The sequence below is a fragment of the Phyllobates terribilis genome, unplaced genomic scaffold (assembly GCF_046119375.1).
Source record: "Phyllobates terribilis strain yellow unplaced genomic scaffold, ASM4611937v1 Scaffold_2__4_contigs__length_985480577, whole genome shotgun sequence".
NCBI classification, from domain to species: domain Eukaryota; kingdom Metazoa; phylum Chordata; class Amphibia; order Anura; family Dendrobatidae; genus Phyllobates; species Phyllobates terribilis.
In genome coordinates this window covers 232,122,748-232,138,859 of record NW_027362762.1, presented here as the reverse complement: position 1 = coordinate 232,138,859, position 16,112 = coordinate 232,122,748, and the positions used below count along the sequence as shown (strand labels likewise).

At 38.8% G+C, this 16,112-nt stretch overlaps 1 protein-coding gene across 6 annotated transcripts in view; it reads right to left on the bottom strand.

The window, feature by feature from the left end:
* The window catches only part of PCDH17 (protocadherin 17), a 258,864-nt gene extending 242,861 nt beyond the window's left edge, over positions 1–16,003 (bottom strand). The window contains exons 1-2 of one of the 6 annotated variants that reach the window (XM_073663941.1): positions 15,547–16,003; positions 11,834–14,372 (exon numbers count right to left, since the gene is read on the bottom strand). In XM_073663941.1, the coding sequence (XP_073520042.1) occupies positions 11,834–14,311 (2,478 nt within the window). In that variant the 5' untranslated portion in view covers positions 14,312–14,372; positions 15,547–16,003. Of the gene's footprint in view, positions 1–924; positions 5,549–11,833; positions 14,373–15,546 lie in introns of those variants that run through there. The other 5 variants (XM_073663939.1, XM_073663938.1, XM_073663942.1 and 2 more) reach the window with 5 other exon arrangements.
* Between the last annotated feature and the right edge of the window lie 109 nt (positions 16,004–16,112).

The window sequence follows — 16,112 nt, the reverse complement described above, 5'->3', positions numbered from 1 at the left end:
CAGTCTTTTTTGTCTAGTTTTTTATCTATTTTCATTTGTATTTTGTACATCTTTTAGTTTGCACCTTTTTAAAGTCTATTATATATGAGTTTGGGTATGCGTTTGGGTATGAGTATGGGTATGTTTTTGTATTTTTTTAAATGTTCGCCCTTGTTTGCCGGCTTCCAGATGTTTTCAGCCAATTCATCGTATGCAACTTTTAAAACGTTGCAAAGTTTGGCACAAATGTACTCCAGTGCATTTATTTATGTACTCCGGTACATATTTTTTTAAACGTTCGCCCTTGTTTCGCCGGGTTTGCGGCTTCCAGATGTTTTCAGACAATTTTATACAACTTTTTAAAATGTTGCAAAATTTGGCACAAATGTACTCCAGTCCCCTTGTGATTTTATGTGCACCTAAAACGTTTGTACAATTTTTACAACATTTTATCACAACACGCAACATTTTGCGCTAAAAAGTCGCAAAACAGGTTTATACACAAAAATAAAGAGATTTTTTTTGCTATTTTTGTGCCAGATTAATGAACTACATTCACCATTTTGATAATTTTAGCACAAAAAACATCAGTAAATACCACAAGAAAAAAAATTAAGAAAACTAACTTCACAAATCATGAATCGGGCCTTATATGTCACGTCAGAATTAGGTCTTTTCCACAATTTTGGTGGATTTTTACATCATTATTTGTAAGACAAAAGCAGGAGTGGGAAAGTATAGTAGAAACACATCAGCACTTCTGTATTTATCACCCACTCATTGTTTTCGCTTACAAATACTGATGTAAAATACTGACCAAATACTGAATGTGTGAATGTGGTCTTACAGTAGATTAAAAGAACATCAGAGAAATGTTCTAGGTTTGATTAAGACTTCTATTGTATATATTAAAACCCATATTAAACTACATGGCATTGCTCCTACCTTCGTTAATGGTATCCAGGTAGAGGCGTTCTCCACTGATGGTCGGACTTGTCCTGTATCATTGTTGTGACTGTGACATTCAACATTTCCTTGAGACTCAGTCTGGTTATTGGAAGTAGGAGTAAGATACATCACTCCTGAATGAGAAGAACTGAGAGGAAGTCGGGACTGACTATCAAAGTACATGGGAGATGTAACTAGTAGTGGACAGCTGACAACATTCATGGCATTTTTTTCTTCCACTTCACTCTGCACCAACATAATATCGTTTTTGTTGACGTTCTTCTTTTTCATTTTTCCTAGCTTTGGTTGGGAAGTATATGCAGTCCTGCCATTATATGGGCCAACTTCTTTATTCTCCTTCTTGCACTTAACCACTATTGTGACCATTGCAGCAAACAGAATTATGGAAATTGCACTGAGAGCAACCAATACGGGCAAATAGATGTCCCAGTCCCGCTGTTCTCCTATAACATTATCTTCCTCTTCATAGCAGCCTAAACAGTCCGAATTTGCCTTAATGATGAGTTTTGCTACAGTTGACAGTGAAGGTTTTCCATTATCAGTGACCTTGATTATCAGTTCTACTACTGGGGCGATATCCTCCCAGTGTGGATTGAGCAGTCTGATCTCCCCAGTTACTGAATCTATTTCAAAGAGGTGTTCTTTACTTTCTTGAATGATTTCATAAGTGACCCTACCGCTTTCTCCAAAATCAATGTCCATGGCTCTTACGGTGCTTATGATGTATCCCATGCCCACATTCCTGGGCACGTAGATCTCGGCAGTATCATTCTGTAAGCTTGGCAAAACAATGACTGGCGCGTTGTTGTTCACATCTAATACAGACACTCTCACAGTGGCATTACTTTCTAAATGTGGAGACCCTAAATCTTTTGCGATTACTTTAAACTCAAAATATTTGGTCAACTCATAATAGAAAGTTCTCAAGGCATAAATAGCGCCATTCCGGGGGTTGATGGAAACGTATGTATAGATAGAAACACTGTCAATGTATGACGGGAAGATAGAATAAGATACGGTGCCATTTTGTCCTAAATCTGGATCTTGTGCTAGAACTGAACCAAGGTATTCTCCTGGGATATTGTTTGCAGATACTTGTAGTGCATACATACTTTTAGAAAAAGATGGAGGATTGTCATTTTCATCCAATATTTTCACAGAGAATGAATTGGTGGAATCAAGAGAAGGGTTGCCATTATCTCTAGCGATGATAGTTATGTTGTATTCATCTTGTATTTCTCGGTCTAGAGGTCTGCTTGTTACCACTGTGAAAAAATTGTCATAATTATCTTCAAGCTTGAATGGCACATTGCCCAATACCCAACACTGGAATTGGCCATTTTTTCCTGAGTCTTTGTCTGTAACTCGAACTAGAGCAATGACTGTACCAGGGGGTGAGGCCTCACTAATTGCTCCCTGTCTGACGGACACAAAACTAATTGAAGGGAAATTGTCATTGACATCAATAACTAGAACAGTCACTTTACAATGCACAGGTATTGGATTGGGGCCTTCATCTTCTGCCTGAACATCTATTTCAAGCATCTGGATTTCTTCATAATCTATGTTACCCTTGACTTGTATGACACCTGTTTTAGAATCAATGGAAAATAACTCCCATACCTGTTCAGAAGCATAACCACTGAATGAATAGATAACATCAGCGTTGGTGCCCTCATCAGAATCTGTAGCATTGAGATCAATTATCATTTTGCCTATAGGTGAGTTTTCAGCTATTTCAACAGTGTAAGATTTAGCTTCAAAGACAGGACTATTGTCATTGGCATCAATAACTTTAATGTTGATTTGCAGATTGGCTGATCTTGGAGGGATACCTCCATCATAGGCAGTTAAAATAAGGGTATGATGTGACTGTTCTTCTCTGTCCAATGTTTTCTGAATAACTAACTCTGGAACTTTTGTGCCATCACCCCTGGATTTTATATCCAAAGAAAATAAACCATTATCACCTCTCATCCTATATGTTCTCAAGCCATTATTGCCCAGATCAGGATCTTGAGCAGTAGTCAATGGAAATCTAGTTCCTGGGGAAGCATTTTCTGAAATATCAATGTCGATCTGGTCTGATGCAAACTTAGGTGAGTTATCATTAATATCAAGGATCTCCACCTTGATCATACATACATCTTTGTCATTCGCAAATACCTCTAGTGAGAGAACACATTTAGGGCTGTTTTTGCACAGAGTCTCTCGGTCAATGCGTTGCTTAGTATACAACAGCCCACTATTTGGATCAACATCCAGTAGGTGTGGAGCTGAGTTTTCCAACACTCGGAAATTAGGTTTTTTACCTCGTTCAGGTAATTCCAGTTGTGCATCATTAATGTTGCCAAAGGCATTTCTTGACCCCCCTTCTTCTGAAATGGAATAATTTAAAGTTTTCAAAGCCTCAACAGAAACCCAATAGAAAAAGTAAAAAAATACAAAGCGGTACATCCCAATGAGTGGCTGTTTATCAGTTTACTAATTGTTTTGTCAGTCCAGTCGCAGTTGAATTAAAAACTAATCCAGACGATAAGCTCCCAGCAAGCTGACACATGAGGGCAGTTATGACAGTATTAGGAGATTGATTTCAATTTCCAAGAAAATCAAGTTTTCCTATCTTGGAAGGTTTAGTTAGAGCGGACGATAACTATCTCTACTAAAGAAGATTAGACAGACTGCAATCTACACATTCATTTCTGTGAGAGGCGAGGGGGAAAACTGTTCCTCTGATAGCAGAAGCTTTGGACACAAACACCTTGCAAACAGCATTCAGAATTTAAGAGGATTGAAAAGTAGTTTCAGAGCATCCAAAAATGGCAATAAAATAAAATGCTATTTCTCAAACAGCTTCTGTGCTTTCAATGTAATGTCGCTTTCCTGCCAGATGTCCTTTTAAAAAACTGTCAATTTGTATTTTGCTTCACATTATCTCTATTTGCAAGCAACAAAAAAAAATCATGAATATTAAATAACATTGGGATTTGCAAGACTAACTGGAAAAAATCCAAAATGCAAGGACCCATCAAAGTTGATCATCAATTGCAAAGTATTACAATCACAGCTTGGTTGCAATCATTTCACACTTGGGCTTTTTTTCATCTGCAAGGCCAGTAGCCACATCAGCTTACAGCTGACAATTGTATTCAGTTAAATTCCATTTTTTTTTATTCTGCAGGCTGGAACAAATCAACAGGCAAACCATGGCAGGATGCTCCGATTATAAAGCAGCACAGGGAAGAAAAATCACAGTTGTATGGAGAACAGTTCCAGCATTCATAGCTAGCTTTCCTTTAATGCGTCCTATTTCGGTTTTATGGTCATCGCATCTATCTTAACTCTCTCTGTTATCTTCGACACAAAGTTCATTACGGTAAAATAGAAAAACGAGTCACAAAAAAACGCGGAATCTTGTGCGATATTATTGTGAGTGATGAACATAAGCAATCAATAGCTGCAAATCCCCAATGGACTCCACATTAAAGCAAGAGCCGCAGTGACTACTGCTTGTTCTGGATGAAGAACGTTAAAGACCTTGGGAATAACATTTCATTGGCAAAAAAAAACCCACAATAGATGCCAGAGAGGTAAGTTAGTATGTGGAGTCACCAGTCACAAAAAAACATAGAGCACTGCATGAAATATTCGTGATTCTGCCTTCATTAGAAGGAGCTCGGAGTTGTAAACATCTCAGCTGGGAGTCAGGCTTCTCCACATCTTGCTCTACAAAGCATATTGGGAAAGGTTTACAAGAATATACGTAGGTATTATAGGTTACATGAGAAAAAGGCTTGAAATGGTTTTACTTACTCCAGCGTCCTTGCAGGAGAGATGCGGAGAATACACAGAAGCCAGTTATCCAACCAGTCCCGAGTATTAATTATTCTCTTCAGCTGCTTTGCATGGAAATGCCACTGATCTTGAGAGTGAAATAACAGATCTGATTCTGAGCAGGAAAAGCACAGAGAATTCATTCCAAAGGCAAGAGATATGTGTTGATTTGTTTCTCCATCTGCTAGTTTTTTTTCCTAAGACCTAGACCAAACGCTGCTATTTCTGCAATCTGCAGCAGCTCGTGCTGGGACTTCAATCGCTCAGTCACAGCATTCAGAAGACTCGGCACTACCATACATTAAAAACGTTGGATCGGAATACACCAAAACGCAAGCAACAAATCGCAAGTTGGTAAAATTCAACAGTTTAGAGGTGCCTTAAATCCTCTGATCCTCCATTTGCCATACGCCAACCTTCACTCTCAGTTCTTCTCTTTGACTGACTTAATTTCTTGTCTCTCTCCTTCTCTCTCTACCTCTCGTTTTTTTTTCCCATTTTTTTTTTTTTTTAAAGAAAGCCTAAGAATAAAGATCAGCTTATTACTGCCACCTACTGGCTTTTCACTGCACTGCTTAATATTTCATCAGCTGGCTAAACAGTGATATACTTGGTAGTGGAGCTTATATTGCCATAAGGTATTGGGTTTTCACAAGCATGTAGTGTCTCGTACATTTCAGCTCTTATATTTACTACCTTCAAAGCATTCAGGGACAAGTCGTTTTCTGTGCCGGGACGTGACAGACCGCAACAAATGTATGAGTTTGAAAATTAACGCTCCAAGCTATTTAACAAGACAATATTGGACAATAAGAGTTTATAAAATAAAGCACATAATATTTCAATATATGTGTGTCTACGTCTATAGATGGATGGTTAGGTAGTATATAGATACATAGAAGATAATCATTAGAATAATAGACAATTATATTTTTTAATTTATCATTTGCGGTTAATTCATTACGCGCATCCATTATTCAATTAGGTATTTTTAGTGTTACATTTTTATCTCCCTTTGGCTTTAGCTACCTTTTAAATCTTAATCTGTCTTTCATGAAAACCAATTGCATATGTGCCCTTAGCAGGGTTAGATCAATTTCAATTCCAAGGTGCATTAAGTGTTTAACCTTTTGCAAGCTGGAGAGGGCTATGATGCAGCGCAGCAGATATATACCCTACAAGGCCCATCTGACAGCAAATTCCATATGGGATTGTCGTGAAATCTGGCCCCGATGCTGTGAGGTTTAGGATTCAGGGGTTAGAAGAGCAAGCAATTAATTTCCCTCTTAAAAGCTTAATGTGCCATGACCAAATCTGACTCTCATCCTAACCACTATTATTGACGCAGCCATTGTTCGAAACTGCATTCTTCTAGTTTGGCAAAACAAGTTGCTGAAGAGTATTATGGGCGGCTGAAGGATAGGAGCATCATCACATCCTCGGCATAGGATCAGAAAAGAAATGGTTACATATCATTTGCTTTGTAACTAGGGACAGGGACCTCTACAAAGCAGACAAACTGAGTAACTACTTGTTATATCCAGACTGGAAAAAGTAATCAATCAATCTCAACATATTTAGCTTAGATTATATTCCCAAATATCTAAGAACATATCTTAAGATACCTGGTGTTTACTTTCCTTTTTCTTTAGAATATTTTAGAAACCACCGACTTACACATTTTCCTTAATGATGGTAATAAAATAATCAGGATCATTATCACATATTCCAGTCCAGACAGAGAGACGCCATTGCCCACACATACATAAGGAAGGTGTGATAATTGATGATAACCTATGCTGCAGAGTTCACAACTTGTACTGGTGAGAGAAATCCTAGCAATTCCTTGGAATCCCAGGATTTGTATATAGCAGCCCCCAATGCGATTTCTGCTATATAATTACTGCTGTGACTGGGCTAATTTCTCTCCTGGTGTTGGCAGATCTGCAGAATGCAAATGCAAGGGCCAAAAGAAAGGAGTTGATCCATTCTAGTTTCTACATCCTTGACAAGCGTTTGTTATACTAACCTCAACGTATGCATGTAAGTTATGGAGAAAAAACCCAACCGAACCTATCATTAGGTAGTTAAAGTCACTCACAATAGTGTTGGTGGAAAACATATTAAAACACAAGTATTATATAATGTACATTGAGCGCATCATGTCTGACATATGTGCAAGTGAGCAATTAATACTAATTATTAATAGAAATAATTAGATTCTTGGGGGAGAATTTAACTTCAGAGCAGATCTATGGTTTTATCTAATTTATATATAAAGAAAGATCTTAAAAATACAAACTTTGCCCTGTTTCTTAAAATCTATCGATTCACACATGGAGTCTAAGTGGATGTCATAAGAAAAGTTTTTAAAAAAGGAGGTGTATTGTAAAGTACAGTGCTGTTAAACACTGGAGATTTTACGAGTGGAGAGAATCATAAAATGTGCAACGTGTGAATCCAGACTTAGACTCCTTTTTACTACGTTGTCAGATAAATGTAAATTTAACCCAAATTTTTAGATTAATTAGAGTCCCCATAAGGCACAAAAGCAAATATATAACTAAAGAGGAAAAAAGGGGGGGGATATGCCAGGAGCAACGTACAACAATGTTTTTAATAAAAACATACATTTTATTGAATCAGTCAAAAAATATATATAAGCAGCAAAGCAGTAAAAACAAATAGAAGATTGAGTAAGTACATGTGTACATGAGTATATATGTGTACATGAGTATACATAAGAGAACACCTGTTGGTTCACCTACACTGCTGAAGCCTATCTAGAGGGCCTTAAAGGGGTTTTCCCATGAACAAAAGTTCACTTTAATCAATGGCTGTGTCTGATCGTGTACAGGACATACCACAGCTCCTGGACAGGAGAGGAAGCAAAAGAGTATACAGACATTACAGCAGGGGATTCATTTTGTGAGGTAAAATATTCTTTAAAAACAGGCAGTGAAATGTTTTACCTCACAAAATTAATCAGATGTGATCCCCAGCTGTAATGTCTGTATACTCTTTTGTTTCCTCCCCTGCCTAGGAACTGTGGTATGTTCTGTACACGGTCAGACTCAGCCATTGATTAAAATGAACTTTTGTTTGTGGGAAAATCCCTTTAAGTATAGCAGCTGTTAGTGATGTGTCACAATTATAGGTGAATCCCCTTTAAGAGGAAAAATGAGTATACTCCATAGTAGAGAGTAAATACAAGAAGAATAAGGGGAAGTGTTGCAAATGGTATACACACAAATGATCAATAATACCTAGATGTGGTCAGCTCACTCATCAAGAGGCCCGAGACATGTTTCACCACCGCTTCATCAGGGGTGATGTAGCCGAGGTGAAGCACATACTGACCTCTCTGGTGGAGGCTTATCTCACAAAGAACAAAAGGATCAGTAGTCCAAAATCAAACATGTCTGATCCCTAACTACTCCAACATTTATCTGTTGGGGGCCTTCACACACATTACACTGTCGGCCGAGCTCGTCAATATTGAATATGGGGCTTTTAGTAACATTTGATAACAGATCATAAAATAATCAAAGCTAGGCTCACATTTGTACATCTACAGAAATATCGTGGATGCACTGGACGTATACCTCAAAAACTCATAAAAACGTGTGCAATATCTTAACTTACAACTGTTATTAATTAAAAAGAAGGTATCCTTTAGGTTTAGGTGCGGTTGGCTTTAGACAGGCCTACTCTCTGGATTTCAGAGCCACTTCTAAGGGGAGGTACATAGGGCGTGTGTAGAGGGGTGAACCTTTTTTCCTCCCCCATCAAATTCATTGAAAACATTTACGTTTTCGACAAGTTCTACTTTATGTTACAATACATCCCCTGTTAATAGAGAAAAGAACAGGTATACGTTTTTAGATTTGTTTGTGGGGGGGAGCCAGCAAAGCGCGCCCGCCTAAGTTTTCTGTACTTCTAAAAGGAAAAAAAAACAAACACACAATATGATGTAAAAAGATTATTTTTACCATGTCTTGCCCATTTTAGTCTATGGGTATGCCTACTGAAAAAGTTTTTCTATTTTTTACAACCCAGGAGTATAGATCCAAAAGAAAGCACTGTATAAATGTGCACAGAGTATAAATTGCGCCCTGCGATATAAAAGATATAACCATTGCTACCAATGATCCATAAATATATAACACTAAGTATTTCATTATGAGATGCCGTTTTACTATATGAAGTATCCCTTTTGCAGAGTGAATTCTTCCACTTGTCAGTATTGTGTCCAGCCAGGCAGACAGGAGCGTGCTCTCATCCAATCAGCTGCCGGCTTTTACTGCACATAAAGCATCACACAGGTACATGCGCAAGTAGCACAATCAATGCTATAGTCCAGATATCCTATAGGAAATGTATCCTTCATTAAGTAATGTATATTGTGGGTACATTGTCTAAAAAAAAGCCCCTGGACTCTTAAAATGACATTATGCAGATTAAAAATAGAAACGACATTATATTCTGGAGTTTGCAGTTTGGTAGAAAGCAAATATCCAAGAAGATAAGAAGATACAATCCAACTGGGACACTACCTGCCTAGTGTCCTCTCTGCAGTCCAGTGACAGAGGACATACTGATAGCTATGTATAAGAATACAGGCCACTCCTGGGTACAGACCACGCCGGCTAATCGGTCACTGTCACTCATTTCTGCTCTAGATTTATTTACTGTTACATTATTTGGTCGTGTACAGCAGATTACCAGTAGTAGTTACCTACTGACCTACTGATGATACCCAAGAAGAAAGGCCCCAGACCCAACTGGGTCAATCTTGAAGTTACAACCCATCAAAGTTAAACTTCATCTGGAAAAAAAACATTGTTTCCAAACTTTAAAGCTATAAATGTCCCCTCTACAATTAGTGGAATTAGAGGGAGGTTCTGGAGTAGTGTTCTTTATTGCTTTTTAAAGCACACGCTCATAACCTGTTGACATATGCTAGTATGTCTATATGTATATCCGTGTATGGCAGTATGTCTATATGTATGTATGTATGTATGTATATCTATAATGTCTATTTGAATGTATGTTAGTATGCCTATATACATATCCATGTACCATATGTTAGTATATCTATATGCAGGTATGAACAGTATGTATGTATATCTATAATGTCTATATGTATGTATGGCTGTACGGCAGTATGTCCATGTATGGCAATATGTCTATATGCAGGTATATACAGTATATCTATATGTATGTATTCATGTCTATAATGTCTATATACATGTATGTTAGTATGTCTATATACATGTATGCTAGTATGTCTATATGCATGTACATACGTATTTATGTATGTCTGTCTATAAGCATGTATGGTAGTAAGTCAATATACATGTATGTAAGTATGTCTATATGCATGTATGGTAGTATGTCTATAATCATGTATGATAATTCTCATCTTAGAAAGGCAGTAAAAAAAAAAAAAAAACATATTGGTGACTGCTCCTACAAATAGTGACTCGATGATTTAAAAAAAGAAGAATATAACAAACACAGATAATGTCATCGTTTTCCTCTCTATCAAGACTGCAGATGTCACAGGGCTTTATTAACACTGGGTTAGGCAGTAACAGCTACATGCATTCACTAGCAGCTCCCTGTGTCTATTCCTGCAGGATGTTAAGAGGATGTGAAGCAGAATAGATGAATACCCTGAACTACAATGTTTACACATACAGTATGAGGAACCACGTCATCAAAGTAATGAATCACCATTACAGTCGTAGCTCTTTGGATTAGGATCAATACTACCAATAAATCACAGGTTCAATACCATGGATTAAATTAATAAGAGAGTAGGAGCCTAATGTAGAACCAATGCCTTCACCATCAGCAACACAAACTATTACTTGCTAAAAGCTTTTTAAACATTTTTCAGGTCTTCTCCGCGCAGTCAGGTGCAAAGTATGTTATTACTCATTTCTCCTTTAGACATGCAAAAGGTACTGCTGTGCTGCCTGGAGACTTAGGGGAACTATTGTAGTCATCGAAGAAGATTTACTATGTCATCTGCACTTAAAACTAATAGTGTGTAGATAGATAGATAGATAGATAGATAGATAGATAGATAGATAGATAGATTGGTTTTGATCCTAGTTGTTAAAATCCACCTGTTACACTCGTTACCATACCACACACAGAAAATGTCTGTTTTTCGGAGAACATGAATGGAAGAACACACAGTCACAGGTGTAGTAACACCAAACCAGCACATATAGAATTTTTGGCAATGTATTAGCTAAACGTGCAAATGTTGTCCTTTTAATAATAATTTTTCATTCTTTCACACATGACATGGTATTGTGTCATGTCCTGCAGAAACCCAGCACAAGCCCAGCTTTGCTTGCTCTCCATACACCTACCAACTGCAGTAACAAATATAAACTCTGCATACAAATAGCATTGTTTCCATGGTAGACTCTAGCAAGCAATTTCCATGCAATCAGCTCCCTTTTTAACCTGTCCAGAGGTTAGTGATATTCAAGGTTTATGCGGAAAGACATATTATAGAAAGAGATATGTATGCGTAATATTGCAAAGCAGAGGGAAGGAGAGAAGGTAACCGACCAGAGAGACTGCAAGGCTCTGCTCAGGCTAGGCTGTATATGCCTATGAAATAGGGGGCAACATTTCCATTATTTTTTTACCCAAACCAATGGAGATAGACATCAGCTATTGGTATTTTCTCTATAGAGCAAAACAGTAGTCATATAAAAGTATACACCAAAACAGCACAGTAATTGTTTTTTTTTTTTGCAATTAATTTACTATTCTCCATGTCCACAAAAGCATTCTATCAGCTCCACCGATCTGAGAACGCATAGACGATCTGGCAATACGATTATATTTCTATTTGTAAATATCATGGTTCGATAAGTAAATACCAGTAAAAGCTTATGTAAAGAAATATTCACTGCTACAATAAGAAAATAAATGCCGCAAAATGACAGCAATGCAAAAAGCATAAAAGTGAATATGATGACAACTGATGCCATTTACTTGTATGCAAGGGTGGTGGCCATACCTGAATTATGGACATCCGATTAGACGTAGTCTCAGTCGTGTTGCTCACTGGTCCAGTAAAACTGTTGTGGCAGCCAACATGGCCTTGAGGAACAGTCAGATTATTCGATGTAGGTTTGAGGTACATCACTTCTGAACGAGGAGAACTTAAAGGGAGCCTGGTCTGGTAATCAAAATACATTGGTGATGTGGCAAGTGAGGGGCTGCTGACAACGTTCATGACATTCATTGCATTTCTTTCCTCGACTTCACTCTGAACTAACATAATGTCATTCTTATTTATTTTTTTCTTTTTACTCTTCCCCAGTTGGGGATGGCTATACTCTGCAATCCTGCAGTTATAAGTTCGGATTTCCTTATTTTCTCTTTTACATTTGATTGCAATGGTGATCATGGCAGCCAACAGTATAATCGAAATTGTGCTTAATGTAACAATAAGAGGCAAAGACATATCCCACTGGTGTTGTTTGCCATTTACCCTAGGTTCCCCTTCTGGTAGAGATCCAGAAGAGGATTTAATGATGAGTTTTGCTACAGCTGAAAGTGCAGGCTTTCCATTGTCGGTCACTTTGATCACAAGCTCTACAATTGGTGACACTTCTTCCCAATATGGATTCAGGGTTTTTATCTCTCCAGTCACAGGATCAATCTCAAACAGGTGTTCTTCATTGCCATATGCAATTTCATATGTCAGTCGCCCACTTTCTCCAAAATCATTGTCCATGGCTCGGACTGTGCTCACTACGTACCCCACACCTACGTTTCTAGGAACGTTAATTTCTGCAGTGTCATTTTGTAGAATTGGAAGGGAGATAACTGGTGCATTGTCATTGACGTCCAGTACAGTCACTCTCACGGTAACATTGCTCTCTAGATGAGGGGAGCCTGAATCTTTTGCAAGGAGCTTGAATTCAAAATATTTTGTTTGCTCATAATTAAAAGATCGAAGGGCGTAAACTGCTCCGTTGGTGGGATTAACTGACACAAAAGTGTAAATTGATACATCTCCAACATAGGACGGCAATATTGAATAGGACACTGTGCCATTATGTCCAAGATCTGGGTCATGTGCTACCACGGATCCTAAATATTCCCCTGGAATATTATTCTCAGACACCTGCAACACATGCAACCCTTTATTAAAAGTGGGGGCGTTGTCATTTTCATCTAAGATCTTAACAGTAAAAGATTTTGTTGAGTTTAATGGAGGATTCCCATTATCCCTGGCAATGATTGTGACATTATATTCATCCTGTGTCTCCCGGTCCAGTGGTCTGTCTGTTACAACTGTGTACAAATTGTCATAATTTTCTTCCAGTTTGAAAGGCACATTGCCCAGAACCCGACACTGTAACTGGCCATTTTTGCCAGAGTCCTTATCAGTCACCCGCACTAAAGCGATGACAGTGCCAGGAGGAGCTGCCTCACTGATTGCTCCCTGCCGGACTGATACAAAGGTAGTAGAAGGAGCATTGTCGTTCTTATCAATCACTTTCACTGTAACTTTACAATGGGCAGGTATTGGGTTCGGGCCTTGGTCACGTGCTTGCACATCAATTTCTATAATGTTATTCTCCTCATAGTCCAGATTGCCCTTTACTTGAATAACACCTGTATTGGGATCAATAGAGAAAAGTTCCCGGACTCTGTCTGGTGCATAGCCACTGAAGGAGTATACAACATCACCATTGGAGCCTTCATCTGCATCTGTAGCATTCAGATCAATTACAACTCTTCCCAATGGTGAGTTTTCTGGGATTTCCACCAAATATGAAGGTGCCTCAAAAACCGGACTGTTGTCATTGGAATCGATGACTTTGACATTTATTTGCACCGTGGCAGATCTTGGAGGATTGCCACCATCCAAAGCAGTTAGAATTAAATTATGATGGCTTTGTTCCTCTCTGTCCAATGGTTTGTCTATAACCAGCTCAGGAAACTTTGTTCCATCCCCTCTAGATTTTACATCTAAGGAAAACAATCCATTATGGTTGATGACATATGTCTTTAAGCCATAGTCTCCAGAATCTGGATCATGTGCACTGGTGAGAGGAAATCTTGTTCCAGGGAAGGCATTTTCTGAAATATCAATATCAATCTGCTCAGATGGAAAAAATGGTGAATTGTCATTAATGTCTGTGATATCCACTTTGATCATATAGATTTCTTTATCATTTGCAAAGACCTCCAAGGACACTTGACATTTTAAACTTCTTCGGCACAAGGTCTCCCGATCAATCCTCTGTTTGGTGAACACCAGCCCACTGTCGTGTTCTACATCAATCAGGTTTGGTGCAGAATTTTCCAAAACTCTGAAGTTCGATTTCTTACCCCTCTCTGCAATGCCCAGCTTTACATCGTTGCTTAGGTTGCCCACTATAGTTCCAGCAATTGCCTCCTCTGGGACGGAAAAATTTAAGTTTTTTAAAGTCAGGGCAGGAGCCCACAAAAAGAATAACAATAAAACTGAAAGGTACATCCCCAAATATGTATGTGATGGGTCTTCTCTGTTTCACTCTCCTCTTCTCAGTTCCTTGAACCTGTTGATTTAAAAACACCTGCAGTTAGATAAGCAGCAAATGGACCATGGCGGAGGAGGCTGGCAGGGTTAAATCAGTGGTTGTTTTTCTGCTGGAAAGACAATTCTTCACCATCCCGCCTAAGCTATTTGTCTCTTTGAAATTATTAATTGGAAAGGACAATTTAAATATCAGATCCCCACAGCCCAATGAACAAACAGCGTCATAGTAATATATGCCTATCTTCTCAACATTATCATGCAGTTATCATTACAAGACAATTCAAATCTCTATTAAAGATGCAATAATGCACATCTCACCTGCCATAAACATGATTTGTTTGGAATTGTATTGTAGTCCTAGACTAACATTGCAAAAAACTGGATTCTGAATGTAAAGTCTGTTGTGAGCACAGACATCTGCACGTTCAATCTAGAGCACAATGTATCTATCCAGCAATTAGTACATCTGTAATAAAGAAAACCACAATATTGGCATCAAGGTTGGCTATATCACAATCACCTATTCACTTCATTCTCTGCACAGTAGTGGATTTATTTCCAAGAAATCATGTCACTGCATTGGCTTACAAGCAGTAGTATTCAGTTAATTTTCAGTTCTCATTCCCTACAGTAGATCAAATCAACAGGCAAAGCATGGCTGGATGCACAAATGGAAAACGGGGAAAAAAAAAAAAAACACGTTATAGGAACAGGCAGTTTCTGAATTCAGAGGGATGATTAAAAAAAAAAATATATATATATATATATATATATATATATATATATATATATATATACACACTAAACGCAAACTGGCATAGAGAATTAATGCCAAGCAATCATCCATGACCGGAGCTTGAAATGAGATGCATGCAGATCAATTCTAAAAGGTGGGTGCATTGATATTCTGATCATCGCCCCCTTTTATTTGGATCAATTAGAAGCCAGTTCTGCGCTGGGTGCGCACAGATTGCACATTTACACTCAATTGCTGGCCCTTTCTACACGAATGACACATGCAGAATGCAGATGTTTATTAACTGCATGAGTCAGATCCAGAGAAAGGAGAGAAATCAAAGAAGAGGGGTATGTGAGATTAGTAATGAGGGGGCTCCAGTGATGATCTGCAGTGGCAGGCAATAGTGATCCACATCATAGAGAGATGATGAAGGGAGGATGATCAGTGCACTCACCTCTCAGAGTCCCAGCTATACATGGGCTGTGCACTGCTGCTGCCTCTTCACAGCCTGTGCAGACAAGTGCACTAGTGGCAGCTAGATGCGATAGATCTAGTCACACAGGCAGCACCATGGGTAGCTCCAAGTCACTTCCAAAGTGTCCAGCTCATGTCTCCCCTCTACAGCACGGCGATCAGCAGCAGCAGCAGCACTGGCAGCAGGGATGACAGGAGCCCTGGGCTTCCTCTCTGCCGGCTCATTGCAGCTGGGAGCACAGATGCTTCCTCCACTCAGTCCTATAGGAGCACAATGCATAGACATCCATAGCAGTAGGGGACAATTCAACAGTTGTGGCTGTAACCCTTCCGATCCCGCACCGTGTCACATCCCAGCTCCGCTCCAAATGCCTCTTTACTGACTGACTCTATTCACCTCACGCTGCTGCTTAAACATTGACACTGTTCTCATGCCAGCCAATCAGCGCTCGCTCTCATGACCCGCCCCTCGCTGCCTGTCCACCAATCGCAAAGGAAGGGATGGTTTAAAGGGCGTTTATAGAATAGCAATGCTTTGTGTCATTG